General features: G+C 35.9%; 1 protein-coding gene across 1 annotated transcript in view; it reads right to left on the reverse strand.

Annotated features, from left to right (window-relative positions):
• Positions 1-3796: 3796 nt before the first annotated feature.
• LOC123564424 (G patch domain-containing protein 11-like) overlaps positions 3797-14841 on the reverse strand; it is a 52386-nt gene continuing 41341 nt past the window's right edge. The window contains exons 5-6 of the mRNA XM_053526956.1: positions 11410-11491; positions 3797-5941 (exon numbers count right to left, since the gene is read on the reverse strand). Coding sequence (XP_053382931.1) covers positions 5880-5941; positions 11410-11491 — 144 coding nt within the window. The 3' untranslated portion in view covers positions 3797-5879. The remainder of the gene's footprint in view (positions 5942-11409; positions 11492-14841) is intronic.

Here is a 14841-nt window from a genome sequence, read left to right on the forward strand (position 1 = left end):
TGAACTTGTAATACTTTGCATTTCTGTTTGTTTGTTTTGAGTTTAATGACGTTTTCAATTACTGAAATGGCAAGCAGTTAACCTAACCAGTGTTCCTTGATTCTGTACCAGTACAAACCTGTTCTCTGCAAGTGACTGTCAACCTCCCCACATGAATTATCAGAGGTGGAGGACGAATGATTTCAGACTCAATGTCTTTAATCGAACCGTCACAAAGAACATACGCCTCGCGATCCGTAGACCAAAGCTCTCCCTATTGAGTTAAACGGACAGCCTTGCATTTCTGTACAAGACTGATGATAGACACTCGGATGTAGGATTTCTTTTTACACAATGTCTTGGAAACAAGATTACCTTTTTTATAATTAGGTAGAACATATTCTCAAACAAAATGTGTTAGTACACAGCATCTTCTGTTAATGCCTGTGCTATTAATGATAAAAAGAATGAAAGGGACAACAGGTTAAGTAATTTATGACAACATTTTTATTTTGCAGCATAACAAATTCATGCATGTCCCCATAAATAAAAGTATATATTATCAATACACAATTATGCATAGAAAGTTGTGCTACAAAAGGAACTGAACTCCAAAACAGTGTTACTTCCCCTTATCTGTACAGTTTGACACTATTCCTTCATGGAGGTTGCAAAAGGAACTAGAATGGTGTTGACAGAAAATATTGTATCTTTACAATTGACCCCACCTGACCCAGAACTGAACTTGACCTATAGATCATCAAGATTAACATTCTGACCAAGTTTCATGAAGATACAGTCAGAAATCTGGCCTCAACAGTGTTAACAAGCTTTTCCTTTGATTTGACCCCAGTTGACCCAATATCAAATTCATCCAAGATTTTACTGAGGGCAGCATTCTGACCAAGTTTCATGAAGATTGGGCCCAAATTGTGACCTCTAGAGTGTTATCAAGCTTTTCCTTTGATTTGACCTAGTGACCTAGTTTTTGACCCCACCTGAAACAGATTTGAACTTGACCTATAGATAATCAAGATTAACATACAGACCCAAGTTTCATTAAGATATGGTCATAAATGTGGCCTCTTGTGTTAACAAGCTTTTCCTTTGATCTGACCTAGTGACCTAGTTTTTGAACCCATCTGACCCAGATTTGAACTTGACCTATAGATCATCAAGATTAACATTCTGACCAAGTTTCATGCAGATACAGTCATAAATCTGGCCTCTAAGAGTGTTAACAAGCTTTTCCTTTTATTTGACCTGGTGACCTAGTTTATGACCCCAGATGACCCAATATCGAACTCGTCCAAGACTTTATTGAGGATAACATTCTGACCAAGTTTCATTAAGATTGGGCCAAAATTGTGACCTCTAGAGTGTTAACAAGCTTTCCTTTAATTTGACCTGGTGACCTAGTTTTTGACCCCAGATGACCCAATATCGAACTCGTCCAAGATTTTATTGAGGGTAACATTCTGACCAAGTTTCATTAAGACTGGGCCAAAATTGTGACCTCTAGAGTGTTAACAGTCAAATTGCTGACGACGGACAGACGGACGACGGACACAGTGCGATCACTAAAGCTCACCTTTGAGCACTTTGTGCTCAGGTGAGCTAAAAATGACAGGCATCATCGAAGTATGTTGGTTCAAATTTATTTCAAGTTTCATGAAATTCTACCAGCTTGTTACTGAGAAATTGTTGCAGACATGGATTTTTCATTAAATCAAGGGCAATAACTCTAAGGGAAATTGACCAGTCAAAAAAAATCTTGACGAGCGTCATCGCAGTATGTTGGTTCATGTTTATTTCAAGTTTCATGAAATTCTACATGATAGTTACTGAGAAATGGCTGCGGACGGACATTTTTGGGCATTTTTCATTAAATCAAGGGCAATAACTCTAAGGAAAATTGACCAATCAAAATAAAATCTTGACTGGCATCATCGCAGTATGTTGGTTCATGTTTATTTCAAGTTTCATGAAATTCTACCTGCTTGTTACTGAGATATAGCTGCGGACGGACACACGGACATGATGGACGGACAACTCCATTTCAATACCCACCTCCCGATTTCATCGGCGAGGGATAAAAAGTTGTGTATTTTATGCATTTAAAAAGAAGCTTAAGTATATTTTCGGGTGAATGACCTCGGCATCACAACTTTCTGGAACTTGTAACAGTTTAACTAAAATACATATCACTAATACCACAATGTATATCTTTACATTAACATATTCAACAACTTTTCAAAACTGTAAAAATTGCAACTAGGGCTGTAAACGGAGTAAGGCAAATACTGACAATACATCAATATAATTATGGGAAAGGCTTTAATTTAAGAACAATGTATGACGTACATAAAGATACATCTAAGTTAATTTCGAGACTCTTAAACATACTTAAAATACATTTTGGAATCTTAAGATGTTCAGTACAAAGTTTAAATAATTATAAATCTGGTTTATGTTTTATCAACTTTCTTTAGAATGTTATCTATCTCTCCTGTTTGTTTCACTTCTTGTTCATTTTTTATTTCATTATTATTCCAAAATGCTGTTTCATTACATCACTGACATGACCGAATAACCAACACAATGATATGACAATTAATGAGGACAGCCCCAACTGATACTAACAAGAGCTGTCAGATGACAGCGCGCTCGACTATTCGAAGAATTGATTGAAGAATGGGGTCAAAATATTTCCACAGATTTTCAGACTAAACAAAAAAATGGATTAAACAAAAAATGTTCCTTTATTTGTGGATTTCGATTAGTCTTGCACTAAATGGCAATGTGTGACCATGATGGCAAATATGTTAAGTTATATGTTAGGCAAAACATGGATTTATATGAAAAATTTAACTAATTTCCAAGTCCAAAAAGGGCCATAATTCAGTCAAAGTAGTTGACAGAGTTATGTACTCTTGCCTACAGATGGAAATCATGTTGATAAACTAGTGTTAAAAGTTTCAAAGCCACAGTTCAAATAGTTTTGACAAAATGCTGACTTGTAAAAAAAACTGAACAAATTTGAAAGTCCAAAAAGGGCCATAATTCAGTCAAAATAGTTGTCAGAGTTATGTACTCTTGCCTAGAGATGGAAATCATAATGATAAACAAGTGTTTAAAGTTTAAAAGACATATGTCAAATAGTCTTGACAAAACATGGACATATACAAAACAGAACCAGTTTCCAAGTTCAAAAAGGGCCATAATTCAGCCAAAAAAGACGAGAGAGTTACCTACTCTTGCCTATTGATAGAGACTATTATACTGAAATAGATATAAAAGTTTCAAAGCCATATGTCAAACACTTTACACAAAACATAAACTGGTACGAAAAACTTAACCAAGATTTCTAAGTCAAAAGGGGCCATAATTCAGTCAAAATGCTTGATGGAGTTATGTACTCTTGCCTACAACTGGATATTGTGATGGTAAACAAGTGTTGAAAGTTTCAAAGCTTTATCTCAAAAGACTTTGTCAAAATGTGGACTGGTACGAAAAACTTAACCAAGATTTCTAAGTCAAAAAGGGGCCATATTTCAACCAAAATGCTTGATGGAGTTATGTACTCTTGCCTACAACTGGACATGGTGATGGTCAACAAGTGTTGAAAGTTTCAAAGCTTTATCTCAAAAGACTTTGTCAAAATATGAACTGGTACGAAAAACTTAACCAACATTTCTAAGTCAAAAGGGGCCATAATTCAGTCAAAATGCTTGACAGAGTTCTGTACTCTTGCCTATAACTGGACATGGTGATGGTAAACAAGTGTTGAAAGTTTCAAAGCTTTATCTCAAAAGACTTTGTCAAAAAATGAACTGATACGAAAAACTTAACCAAGATTTCTAAGTCAAAAGGGGCCATAATTCAGTCAAAATGCTTGACAGAGTTATGTACTCTTGCCTATAACTGGACATGGTGATGGTAAACAAGTGTTGAAAGTTTCAAAGCTTTATCTCAAAAGACTTTGTCAAAATGTGGACTGGTACGAAAAACTTAACCAGGGTGTGACGCCGACGCCGACGCCGTGGTGAGTAGGATAGCTCTACTTATTCTTCGAATAGTCGAGCTAAAAATATCAACTGTAAAAACTTTTGGTAGCATGAACTAATGCATGAATATCATTCCTGCAAGCTCTGATGATAACAAACTACTTTTATCATCAGATGGTGGGCTATTCAAATCACTCTGCGTCCAAGGTCCGTCGTCCTTCCGTCCGTTAACAATTTCTCGTTACCGCATCTCCTCAAAAACTACTGGGGTGATTTTGACCAAACTTTGTCAGAAAGATGTATTGGTACCCTAGTTGTGTCCCCCTGAAAATCAGACTGGTTCAACAATTTTTGAGTGAGTTATGGCCCTTTGTTTATTTTTATAATTTACATAGATTTATATAGGGAAAAACTTTGAAAATCTTCTTGTCCAAAACCACAGGGCCTAGGGCTTTGATATTTGGTATGTAGCATCATCTAGTGGTCCTCTACCAAGATTTTTCAAATTATCTCTCTAGGGTCAAATATGGCCCTGCCCTGGGGGTCACGTGGTTTATACGGACTTATATAGGGACAAATTTGAAAATCTTTTTGTCCAAAACCACAGAGCCTAGGGCTTTGATATTTTGTATGTGACATCTAGTGGTTCTCTACTAAGGTTGTTCAAATTATTCCCCTAGGGTAAAATATGGCCCCGCTCTGGGGGTCACGTGGTTTACATAGACATATAGGGAAAATTTTTGAAAATCTTTTTGTCCAAAACCACAAAGCCTAGGGCTTTGATATTTGTAATGTAGCATCATCTAGTGGTTCTCTACTAAGATTGTTCAAATTATCCTCCTAGGGTCAAATATGGCCCCACCCTGGGGGTCACATGGTTTATATAAGACTTGTATAGGGAAAAACTATTATAATCTTCTTGTCCATTCAAATTCAAATTTGGATCGCATGTATAGTTTTGAGTGGCTAGATGAACCTTGACACGAGTTGACCTTGATTTTGACCTAGTGACCTACTTTCACATTTCTGTAGCTACAGCCTTAAAATTTGGACCACATGCATAGGTTTGTGCACCGAAATAAACTTTGACCTTGACACTGACCTAGTGACCTACTTTCACATTTTTGAACGTACAGGCTTCAAATTTTGACCTCATGTATAGTTTTGTTCCGAAATGAAATTTGACCTTGATTTTGACCTAGTGACCTACTTTCACATTTCTCAAGCTACATCCTTCAAATTTGGACCACATGCACAGTTGTGTGTACTGAAATGAACTTTGACCTTGAGATTGCCCTAATTACCTACTTTTACATTTCTCAGGCTACAGTCTTCAAAATTGGACCACATGCATAGTTTTGTGTTCTAAATTGAAATTTGACCTTTATTTTTATCTAGTACCTACTTTCACACTTCTCAAGCTATAGCCTTCAAATTTGAAGCACATGCAGTTTTGTTTACTGAAATGAGCTTTGACCTTGAAATTGATCTTGTGACCTACTTTCACATTTCTCAAGCTACAACTTCTAAATCTGGACCACATGCATGGGCCATATGCACAGTTTTGTGTACCGAAATGAACTTTGACCTGGATTTTGACCTTGAGCTAGTCTTTAAATTTGGAACATTCAAAAATGGCTCAATGGTGGGCGCCAAGATCACTCTGTGATCTCTTGTTTCACAGTAGAATTAGTTAACTTTTTCTTTTTTTAATTGTTTATAAACTTATCCGATCTTTGTGATGTTTTAGCTAACAATAAACAAGACAATATAAATCTAAAAGACAGGTCTGCAAACAGGAATGGTAATTCATGAACTAATACATACTAATTTATAAATTAAATAAATAAACTGGAACAGTAATCATTTTTTAATTAACAAAATTGAACAGTATCACAAATCTTCATGAAGTTCAGCTGAATTTCCAGGACAATGCTTCATAAGATCTTCTTTATCTGCAATGGAAATTTGCATAATTTTAAAGTTACTGAAACTGCATAACAAGAACAACGAACTGTACAATCAAGTACAATATCCTATCATAGTATTTTTGGTCTCTGAAGGGTATCATATCCTACGGTTACAACAAACACTCTGTAGACCTGTCTCGAAGTTTGAAGTGGCATTATGCGCATCTTACTGTACAAAGTGTGTTTTTGGTGAATGTTTTATAAAAGCAATTTTCGATTGCTGTGCATCTAAATGTGTTAAATTAGCTGTAATGCTGCATAAGTATTTGAAGTTGATTCTTTAGAAATAAAGAAATCAGAATACGTATTGATCTACCTTTCCTATAGGCAGAGATTTCTGAAGTTGAAGGAAAGCAACTTCTGCGTGCAGTTTAACTTCAATTATACACCCTGCATTTATATGTCAGATCGTATGTTATGAACCTTTTCAAAGTATTACTGCAAAGGAATCCAGGTAGACATTAATATCTTCCACATTGTTCAGATGGTAGTAAAACAAACTTTTAATAAGATACATGAACTTATACTGGTAAGATTTATAAAGGGAGGTAATCAGAAACAATAGACTCAATATGACTTTCTATAGACCTTTTTACAGACAGCTATTCCCTTAGCAACGGGAGTAAATTTTCGGGCATGCGCACTCTACATAGGGCAAAAAGACATGACCGCACAATATAAACTGCGTTAAAGTTATATAGCATTTCAATCTATTCGATCAATAATGAGTCTGTTTGATAGTAAATTACCACCAAAAGACAAAGGAAAATATTATGTAGATCTTTGCAAACCCATAACTGCCTTGCTCAAAATGAGATACTTTAACTAATGTGCATTATAATTGATGATTTTGGATTCATACTGAACAATTTTTCAGCAATTTAAATCTTTCATCCCGACAAATTTAGGTTAAGAATTTTTAAAAAAAAGAAGAAGATATTTTCCATGAATTGAAAAGGCTTGTGTTTGATTTCCTAACATATGAAGTATGGATTTCAATTTTTTTTTTCAACTGGATTACATATTCATTCCAACTGATGTACCCTTCCCTCAACCACACATGCACATATATAACGTCCCCAATGCTAAATTTAACAAACATGGACAAAGTCCAATTATACCAAAATGGGGTTCAATTAATTCCGTGTTCGAAAAGGTAATTATTATCTTAAAATTGTTTTTTTGGGGGTTTCAACTGATTCTTTAAAATTAAAAAAAAAATATTTGACAATATGAAAGTGGCTGGGATGGCGAATGCAGCGGTCTGATTAAATAGAGAGGGCAGGTAGCGGGGAGGGGTGTTCTACACTTACATTCTTTATCTGTTGTTAGACAATGTTCTATTTTTTTGCGGAATTCAAGTTTATCATAATTATTCTATTAATTAAAGGTTAATGACTTCTGCGCACGATGCATTTTCAATATGAAAATGATCCAACATGTAAACATAAAAGATAACAAGAGCTGTCTGTAAGACAGCGCTCGAATTTTCTCAGTGCTTGAATCTGAATTAGAGCTTTGCCAGTAAAAAAAAATTCCAAGTTAAAAAGGGACATAATTGTGTCAAAATTAAAATCAGAGATATGGGAATTTTGTCTCCTGGTGTAGACTTTGATAGAAAATAACTATTTTGAGTTTCAAATCTAAAGCTTTAATAGTAACAGAGATATTTGACTTTATCAAAAAAAATTTTTTAAAATTCTAAGTTGAAAAGGGGTATAATTCTGTCAAAATTAAAATCAGAGTTATGGGAATTGTCTCCTGGTGTAGACTTTGATAGTAAATAACTATTTTGAGTTTCAAGTCAAAAACTTTAATAGTAACAGAGATATCTGACTTTATCAAAAATTTTAACAAAAAATTCTAAGTTAAAAAGGGGCATAATTCTGTCAAAATTCAAATCAGAGTTATGGGGATTGTTTCTCCTGGTGTAGACTTTGATGGTTAGTAAGTATTTTAAGTTTCAAGTCAAAAGCTTTGATAGTAACAGAGATATTTGACTTTATCAAAAGTTTTAACAAAAAATTCTAAGTTAAAAAGGGGCATAATTCTGTCAAAATTCAATCAGAGTTATGGGGATTGTTTCTTCTGGTGTAGATGTTGATGGTAAATAAGTATTTTAAGTTTCAAGTCAATAGCTTTGACAGTAACAGAGATATTTGACTTTATCAAAAACCTTAAACAAAAAATTCTAAATTAAAAAGGGGCATAATTCTGTCAAAATTCAAATCAGAGTTACGGGGATTGTTTCTCCTGGTGTAGACTTTGATAGTAAATACCTATTTTAAGTTTCAAGTCAATAACTTTGATAGTAACAGAGATATTTGACTTTATCAAAAACTTTAACCAACGGCGACGCCGACACCGACGCCGGGGCGAGTGCAATAGCTCTACATTTTCTTCAAAAAGTCAAGCTAAAAATTAGAGATATATATATTAGGTATTTTCCTTCCATATGAAACTGAAGTCCTTGATTTGATCAAGATCTTACGAATTTAGATTTTTTTATAAATAAAATTATATGTTTTAACAGGGAAATGTGTATCTTCTTGAAGTTTGATATACAAAACAGCCCCGCCGCATGATATATTAATTCGAGTGCGTTCTTATTATGGAATTATAATGACCGAAGTTACATCAAAGCCAACTTGCTTCAATAACTTTCATGATTCCCTCTATGACATCCTCAAAGAAACGAGGTGATCTATGTTTTATCATGTCATTTGCTTAATAGTACACAATTATTTCCGGTATATTACTTAAAACAGCAACTTCTGTGACAAGGAGCCGCATCCCCTAAGAATTCATGATAGATGTCGTTCAAGTCTGATAAAAATATATACAACAACTATTTGAAGTTGTAGAAAAAACTAGATCAAATGACAGAAAATATGACACTTTTAAATGAAATGATCAAGTTTTATATTTGTGTGATGTGTGGAAATAGACTAGGGATTATGCTTGTTCTTTTCTGACGAAAATAAGAACAAGAGGGCCATGATGACCCTATATCGCTCACCTGTTATCATTGTACTTGAGGACAAGAAGGTCCACAGTAAAAATATTTAAGTCCAAAGGACAGGAACAACAAAGGGAAGAAATTTAACCAAAAAGAAAAAACAATTCTTACAAGGTACAGATATGTCAAAATGCACCTAAAAATTGGAGGTACCATCCATGTTGTACCACAGAAAAGTGGTCTCGGTTTTTCCCTACGGCCAACGATAAAAAAGTTACTAAAAATAAGCTATTTATAGTAACGTAAAAGGGAAGTAATTAAAAAAAAATATTGTAAGTGAACAAAAGAAGGCTCTGCCAAATAAATCTGTTGACATAAATGAAATTTCAGATCAGTATCTTCATTAGTTACAGAGATATACCCATTTTAATTTGAAATAAAGGGAGGTAATTTGACATAAAATCAGTCCATAGTTATCTACCCTGATTGTCTCAGTCCAACTAATGACAATAATGAAATTTCAAATAAGTCCTATAAGTACTTACTGATATAAATCCATTTTGATTACAATCAGGGGAGGTAATCAGATATAAAATAACTCTGGAACCTACGGTTGGATCTGATTTGTCATGGAATCTAAGATTTATTGTTGTTGAAGATATTTTGGAAGTTTGTATCAAATAAAACCATAAATGAAGTCCCTATATGGCTGCAAAAGCCAAAATAGCCAATTTTGGACCTTTAAGGGGCCATAACTCTGGAACCCATGATGGAATCTGGCCAGTTCAAGAAAGGAACCAAGACCTTGTGGTGATACAAGTTGTGTGCAAGTTTGGTTAAAACCAAATCATAAATGAAGCTGCTATTGTGCAGACAAGGTCAAAATAGCTAATTCTGGCCCTTTCAGGGGCCATAACTCTAGAACCCATAAAGCAATCTCGCCAGTTCAAGAAAGGAACCAAGATCTTATGGTGATACAAGTTGTGTGCAAGTTTGGTTAAAATAAAATCATAAATGAAGCTGCTATTGTGCAGACAAGGTCAAAATAGCTAATTCTGGCCCTTTCAGGGGCCATAACTCTGGAACCCATAATGGAATCTGGCCAGTTTAAGAAAGGAACCAAGATCTTATGGTGATACAAGTTGTGTGCCAGTTTGGTAAAAATAAAATCATAAATGAAGCTGCTATTGTGCAGACAAGATCAAAATAGCTAATTCTGGCCCTTTCAGGGGCCATAACTCTGGAACCCATAATGGAATCTGGCCAGTTTAAGAAAGGAACCAAGATCTTATGGTGATACAAGTTGTGTGCCAGTTTGGTAAAAATCAAATCATAAATAAAGCTGCTATTGTGCAGACAAGGTCAAAATAGCTAATTTTGGCCCTTTCAGGGGCCATAACTCTGAAACCCATAATGGGATCTGGCCAGTTCAAGAAAGGAACCGAGATCTTATGGTGATACAAGTTGTGTGCAAGTTTGGTTAAAATAAAATCATAAATGAAACCACTATCATGCAGACAAGAAATTGTTGACAGACAGACAGACGCACGGACAGACACACGGACTGACGACGGACGAAGGGTGATCACAAAAGCTCACCTTGTCACTATGTGACAGGTGAGCTAAAAATGCACAAATAAATTGAAAAAATACCAACAAAATGCTAGTATTTCACAACATTTCACAGAACTATTTACATCAATCTTCCCACAATCAACCAATACAAACACAAGACAACTTCCACATATATATGTGTAGTAATTCTCGAGACATAATCAAATAAATGTCAGCGAAATGAAATGCAGCCTACACTTGGCGCAATATATAACGGTAGGTTATCTACTCTACATGTCCAATCATCCTATGATGTTTCAACATTCTGGGTCAATTGGTTCTCAAGTTATTGATCGGAAATGGTTTTCCACGTTCAGGCCCCTGTGACCTTGACCTTTGATGGAGTGACCCCAAAAACAATAGGGGTCGTCTGCTCCATAAGCCCTACCATCCTATAAAGTTTGAAGGTGCTAGGTCAAATGATTCTCCAGATACTGGTCAGAAATGAAGTGTGACATACGGATGGAAGAATGGACGGACAGGGCAAAAACAATATGGGCATTTGGGGGGGGGGGGGGGTATGGGGGGGAAGAGACATAATTCTGAAGTGATTATTTTATGTATCGTTTATAATACAACAATCAGTGTTTTTACTAACTGCTTCACGAAAAATATCAGCTCTTTCAACTATCACATTCTCAATTATAAAGTCAGCTGGTAACTTAGATTTGAATATCTTTGGTGGTTGCTCAGAGCTGCCTGTTCTGAAATTTACTAGAAATCTACTGCATGCAGTTCAAGGGACCATCTCCTAGGCTACAGACCAACCTGTTATACTCCCAATGTTCCAATATATTAATGCATGGTAAGCTTGGTTTTGCATTTGAATGCAAGCTATTCTGAGATATTCCACTGAAAAGAAACTCCACGCAATACTTACCATTATATTTAGTACCACACCAAATACAGTATTTGTGCTTAGTCCGTAGGTATATAGTCAACACATCTAATTTTTCTTCAGTCTGTAAGAAAAACAATTTATAAGGATTTCAACAAACAAGTGGAAATAATTATTTGATTTCATGTTATTTTCATCCGAGGCAGGAAGAATAGATCAAACAATAGCTGATTATAAAATGCATCTGTCTCATAATATGGTTATAAAAAAAGTCAGAGGTAACTGGGTGTACAATATTTAATCTCAAGTATACTGCAACCTTGAGCTTTTGACCTAAAGCCGCTAAAAACAATTACTGATCATAGACAATCATGCTATGAAGTTTCATTGTGGTAGGCTTATAAGGATCTTACATGCCTGCAGGTTTAAGGAATAGAAATCTCAGCTCTAGTGACTTTTTTATCCACATTGTCCTGGGGGTTGGGAAAACACCTGCCTTACTCAGGCAGACATGTTAGATCCTTTTACTTGCCTACCATTAATATTATTGCAACATTTACAAAGGTACTGTAAAATAACAAGAGGGTCATGGTGGCTCTATATTGCTCACCAGATTTGATCTAGCCTACTGACCTAGTATTTGACCCTACATGACCCAGTTTCGATTTGACCTAGAGCTATTACATTACATGTAATCAGACTGAGGTGTGTAATCAAATACATTTGAATACTTGTATTTGAGTAATCAATTACAGGTGATTACAATTACTGTATTTGATAACCCCAAGCCTGATTCTAATTAAGTTTCATAAAGATTGAGTCACAACTGTTGCCTATAGAGTGTTCACAAGCTTTCCCTTTGATCTGGCCTACTGACCTAGTTTTTGACCCCACATGACCCAGTTTCAAACTTGACCTAGACATCATCAAGACAAACATTATGACCAAGTTTCATAAAGATTTGGTCACAACTGTTGCCTTTAGAGTGTTCACAAATTCTTCCTTTTATTTGACCATCGGACCTAGTTTTTGACAGCACATGACCAAGATTCAAACTTGACCTAGATATCACCAAGACTAACATTCTGACCAAGTTTCTTAAAGACTGGGTCACAACTGTGGCCTATAGTGTTCAAAAGCTTTTCCTTTGACCTGTCCTACTGACCTAGTTTATGACCCCACATGACCCAGTTTCTAAACTGACATAGAAATCATCAGGCCAAACTTTCTGACAATATTTCATAAATATTGGGTCACAACTGTGGCCTCTAGAGTGTTCATAAGCTTTTCCTTTGATCTGCATACTGACCTAATTTTTGACCCCACATGACCAGTTTCAAACCTGACCTAGAGATCATCAAGACAAACATTCTGACCAAGTTTCATAATGATCGAGTCACAACTGTGGCCTCTATAGTGTTCACAAGCTTTTCCTTTGATTTGACTGGTTGATCTAGTTTTTGACCCCATATGACCCAGATTCGAACTTGACCCATAGATTATCAAGACAAACATTCTGATCAACTCTCGCATGAGTTTCAAACTTAAATTGTGGTCTCTAGAGTGTTGACAAGATTTTCCTTTGATCTGGCCTTGTGACCTAGTTTTTGACCCCACATGACCCAGTTTCAAACTTGACATAGAAATCATCAAGACTAACATACTGACCAAGTTCCATTAAGATTGGCTCACAACTGTGGCCTCTTCAGTGTTCACAAGCTTTTCCTTTGATCTAGCCTACTGACCTAGTTTTTGACCCCACATGACCCAGTTTCGAACTTGACTTGAAAATCATCAAGACAAATATTCTGACCAAGTTTCATAAAGACTGAGTCACAACTGTGGCCTCTAGTGTTCACAAGCTTTTCCTTTGATTTGACCAGGTGATCTAGTTTTTGACCCCTCATGACCCAGATTTGAACCTGACCTAGAAATCATCAAGACAAAGAAACATGCTGACCAAGGTTCATAAATATTGGGTCACAACTGTGGTCTCTTCAGTGTTCACAAGCTTTTCCTTTGATCTAGCCTACTGATCTAGTTTTTGACCTCACATGACCCAGTTTCGAACTTGACTTGAAAATCATCAAGATTAACATTCTGACCAAGTTTCATAAAGATCGAGTCACAACTGTGGCCTCTAGCGTTCACAAGCTTTTCCTTTAATTTGACCAGGTGATCTAGTTTTTGACCCCTCATGACCCAGATTTGAACTTGACATAGAAATCATCAAGACAAATATTCTAACCAAGGTTCATAAATATTGGGTCACAACTGTGGTCTCTAGTGTTCACAAGCTTTTCCTTTGATCTGACCTATTGACCTAGTTTTTGATCCCACATGATCCAGTTTTGAACTTGACCTAGAGATCATCAAGACTAACATTCTGACCAAGTTTCATAAAGATTTGGTCACAAACGTGGCCTCTAGAGTGTTCACAAGCTTTTCCTTTGATTTGACAGTGTGATCTAGTTTCTGACCCCACATGACCCAGATTCGAACCTGACCTATAGGTTATCAAGACAAACATTCTGATCAACTCTCATGAGTTTCAAACTTTAATTGTGGTCTCTTAATCTAAAGTGTTGACAAGATTTTCCTTTGATCTGGCCTAGTGACCTAGTTTTTGACCCAACACGACCCAGTTTCAAACCTGACCTAGAAATCATCAAGAGTAGAAATCATCAAGACTAACATTCTGACCAAGTTTCATAAAGATTGGGTCACAACTGTGACCTCTTGAGTGTTCACAAGTTTTTCCTTTCATCTGGCCTACTGACTTAGTTTTTGACCCCACATGATCCATTTTCAAACTTGACCTAATAATCATCAAGACTAACATTCTGACCAAGTTTCATAAAGACTGAGTCACAACTGTGGCCACTAGTGTTCACAAGCTTTTCCTTTGATTTGACCAGGTGACCTTGCTTTTTATCCCAAATGATCCAGTTTTGATCTTGACCTAGAGATCGTCAAGACAAACATTCTGACCAAGTTTCATAAAGATTTGGTCACAAGCGTGGCCTCTAGAGTGTTCACAAGCTTTTCCTTTGATTTGACAGTGTGATCTAGTTTTTGACCCTACATGACCAAGATTCGAACCTGACATATAGATTATCAAGACAAACGTTCTGATCAACTCTCATAAGTTTCAAACTTAAATTATGGTCTCTAGAGTGTTGACAAGATTTTCCTTTGATCTGGCCTAGTGACTTAGTTTTTGACTCAACATGACTCAGTTTCAAACTTGACCTAGAAATCATCAAGACTAACATTCTGACCAAGTTTCATAAAGACTGGGTCACAACTGTGACCTCTTGAGTGTTCACAAGCTTTTCCTTTCATCTGGCCTACTGACCTAGTTTTGACCCCACATGACCCATTTTCAAACTTGACCTAAAAATCATCAAGGCAAACATTCTGACCAAGTTTCAAACTGACCTACTGACCTAGTTTTTGATTCCACATGACCAG

Source organism: Mercenaria mercenaria, chromosome 2 (assembly GCF_021730395.1).
Source record: "Mercenaria mercenaria strain notata chromosome 2, MADL_Memer_1, whole genome shotgun sequence".
NCBI lineage: Eukaryota > Metazoa > Mollusca > Bivalvia > Venerida > Veneridae > Mercenaria > Mercenaria mercenaria.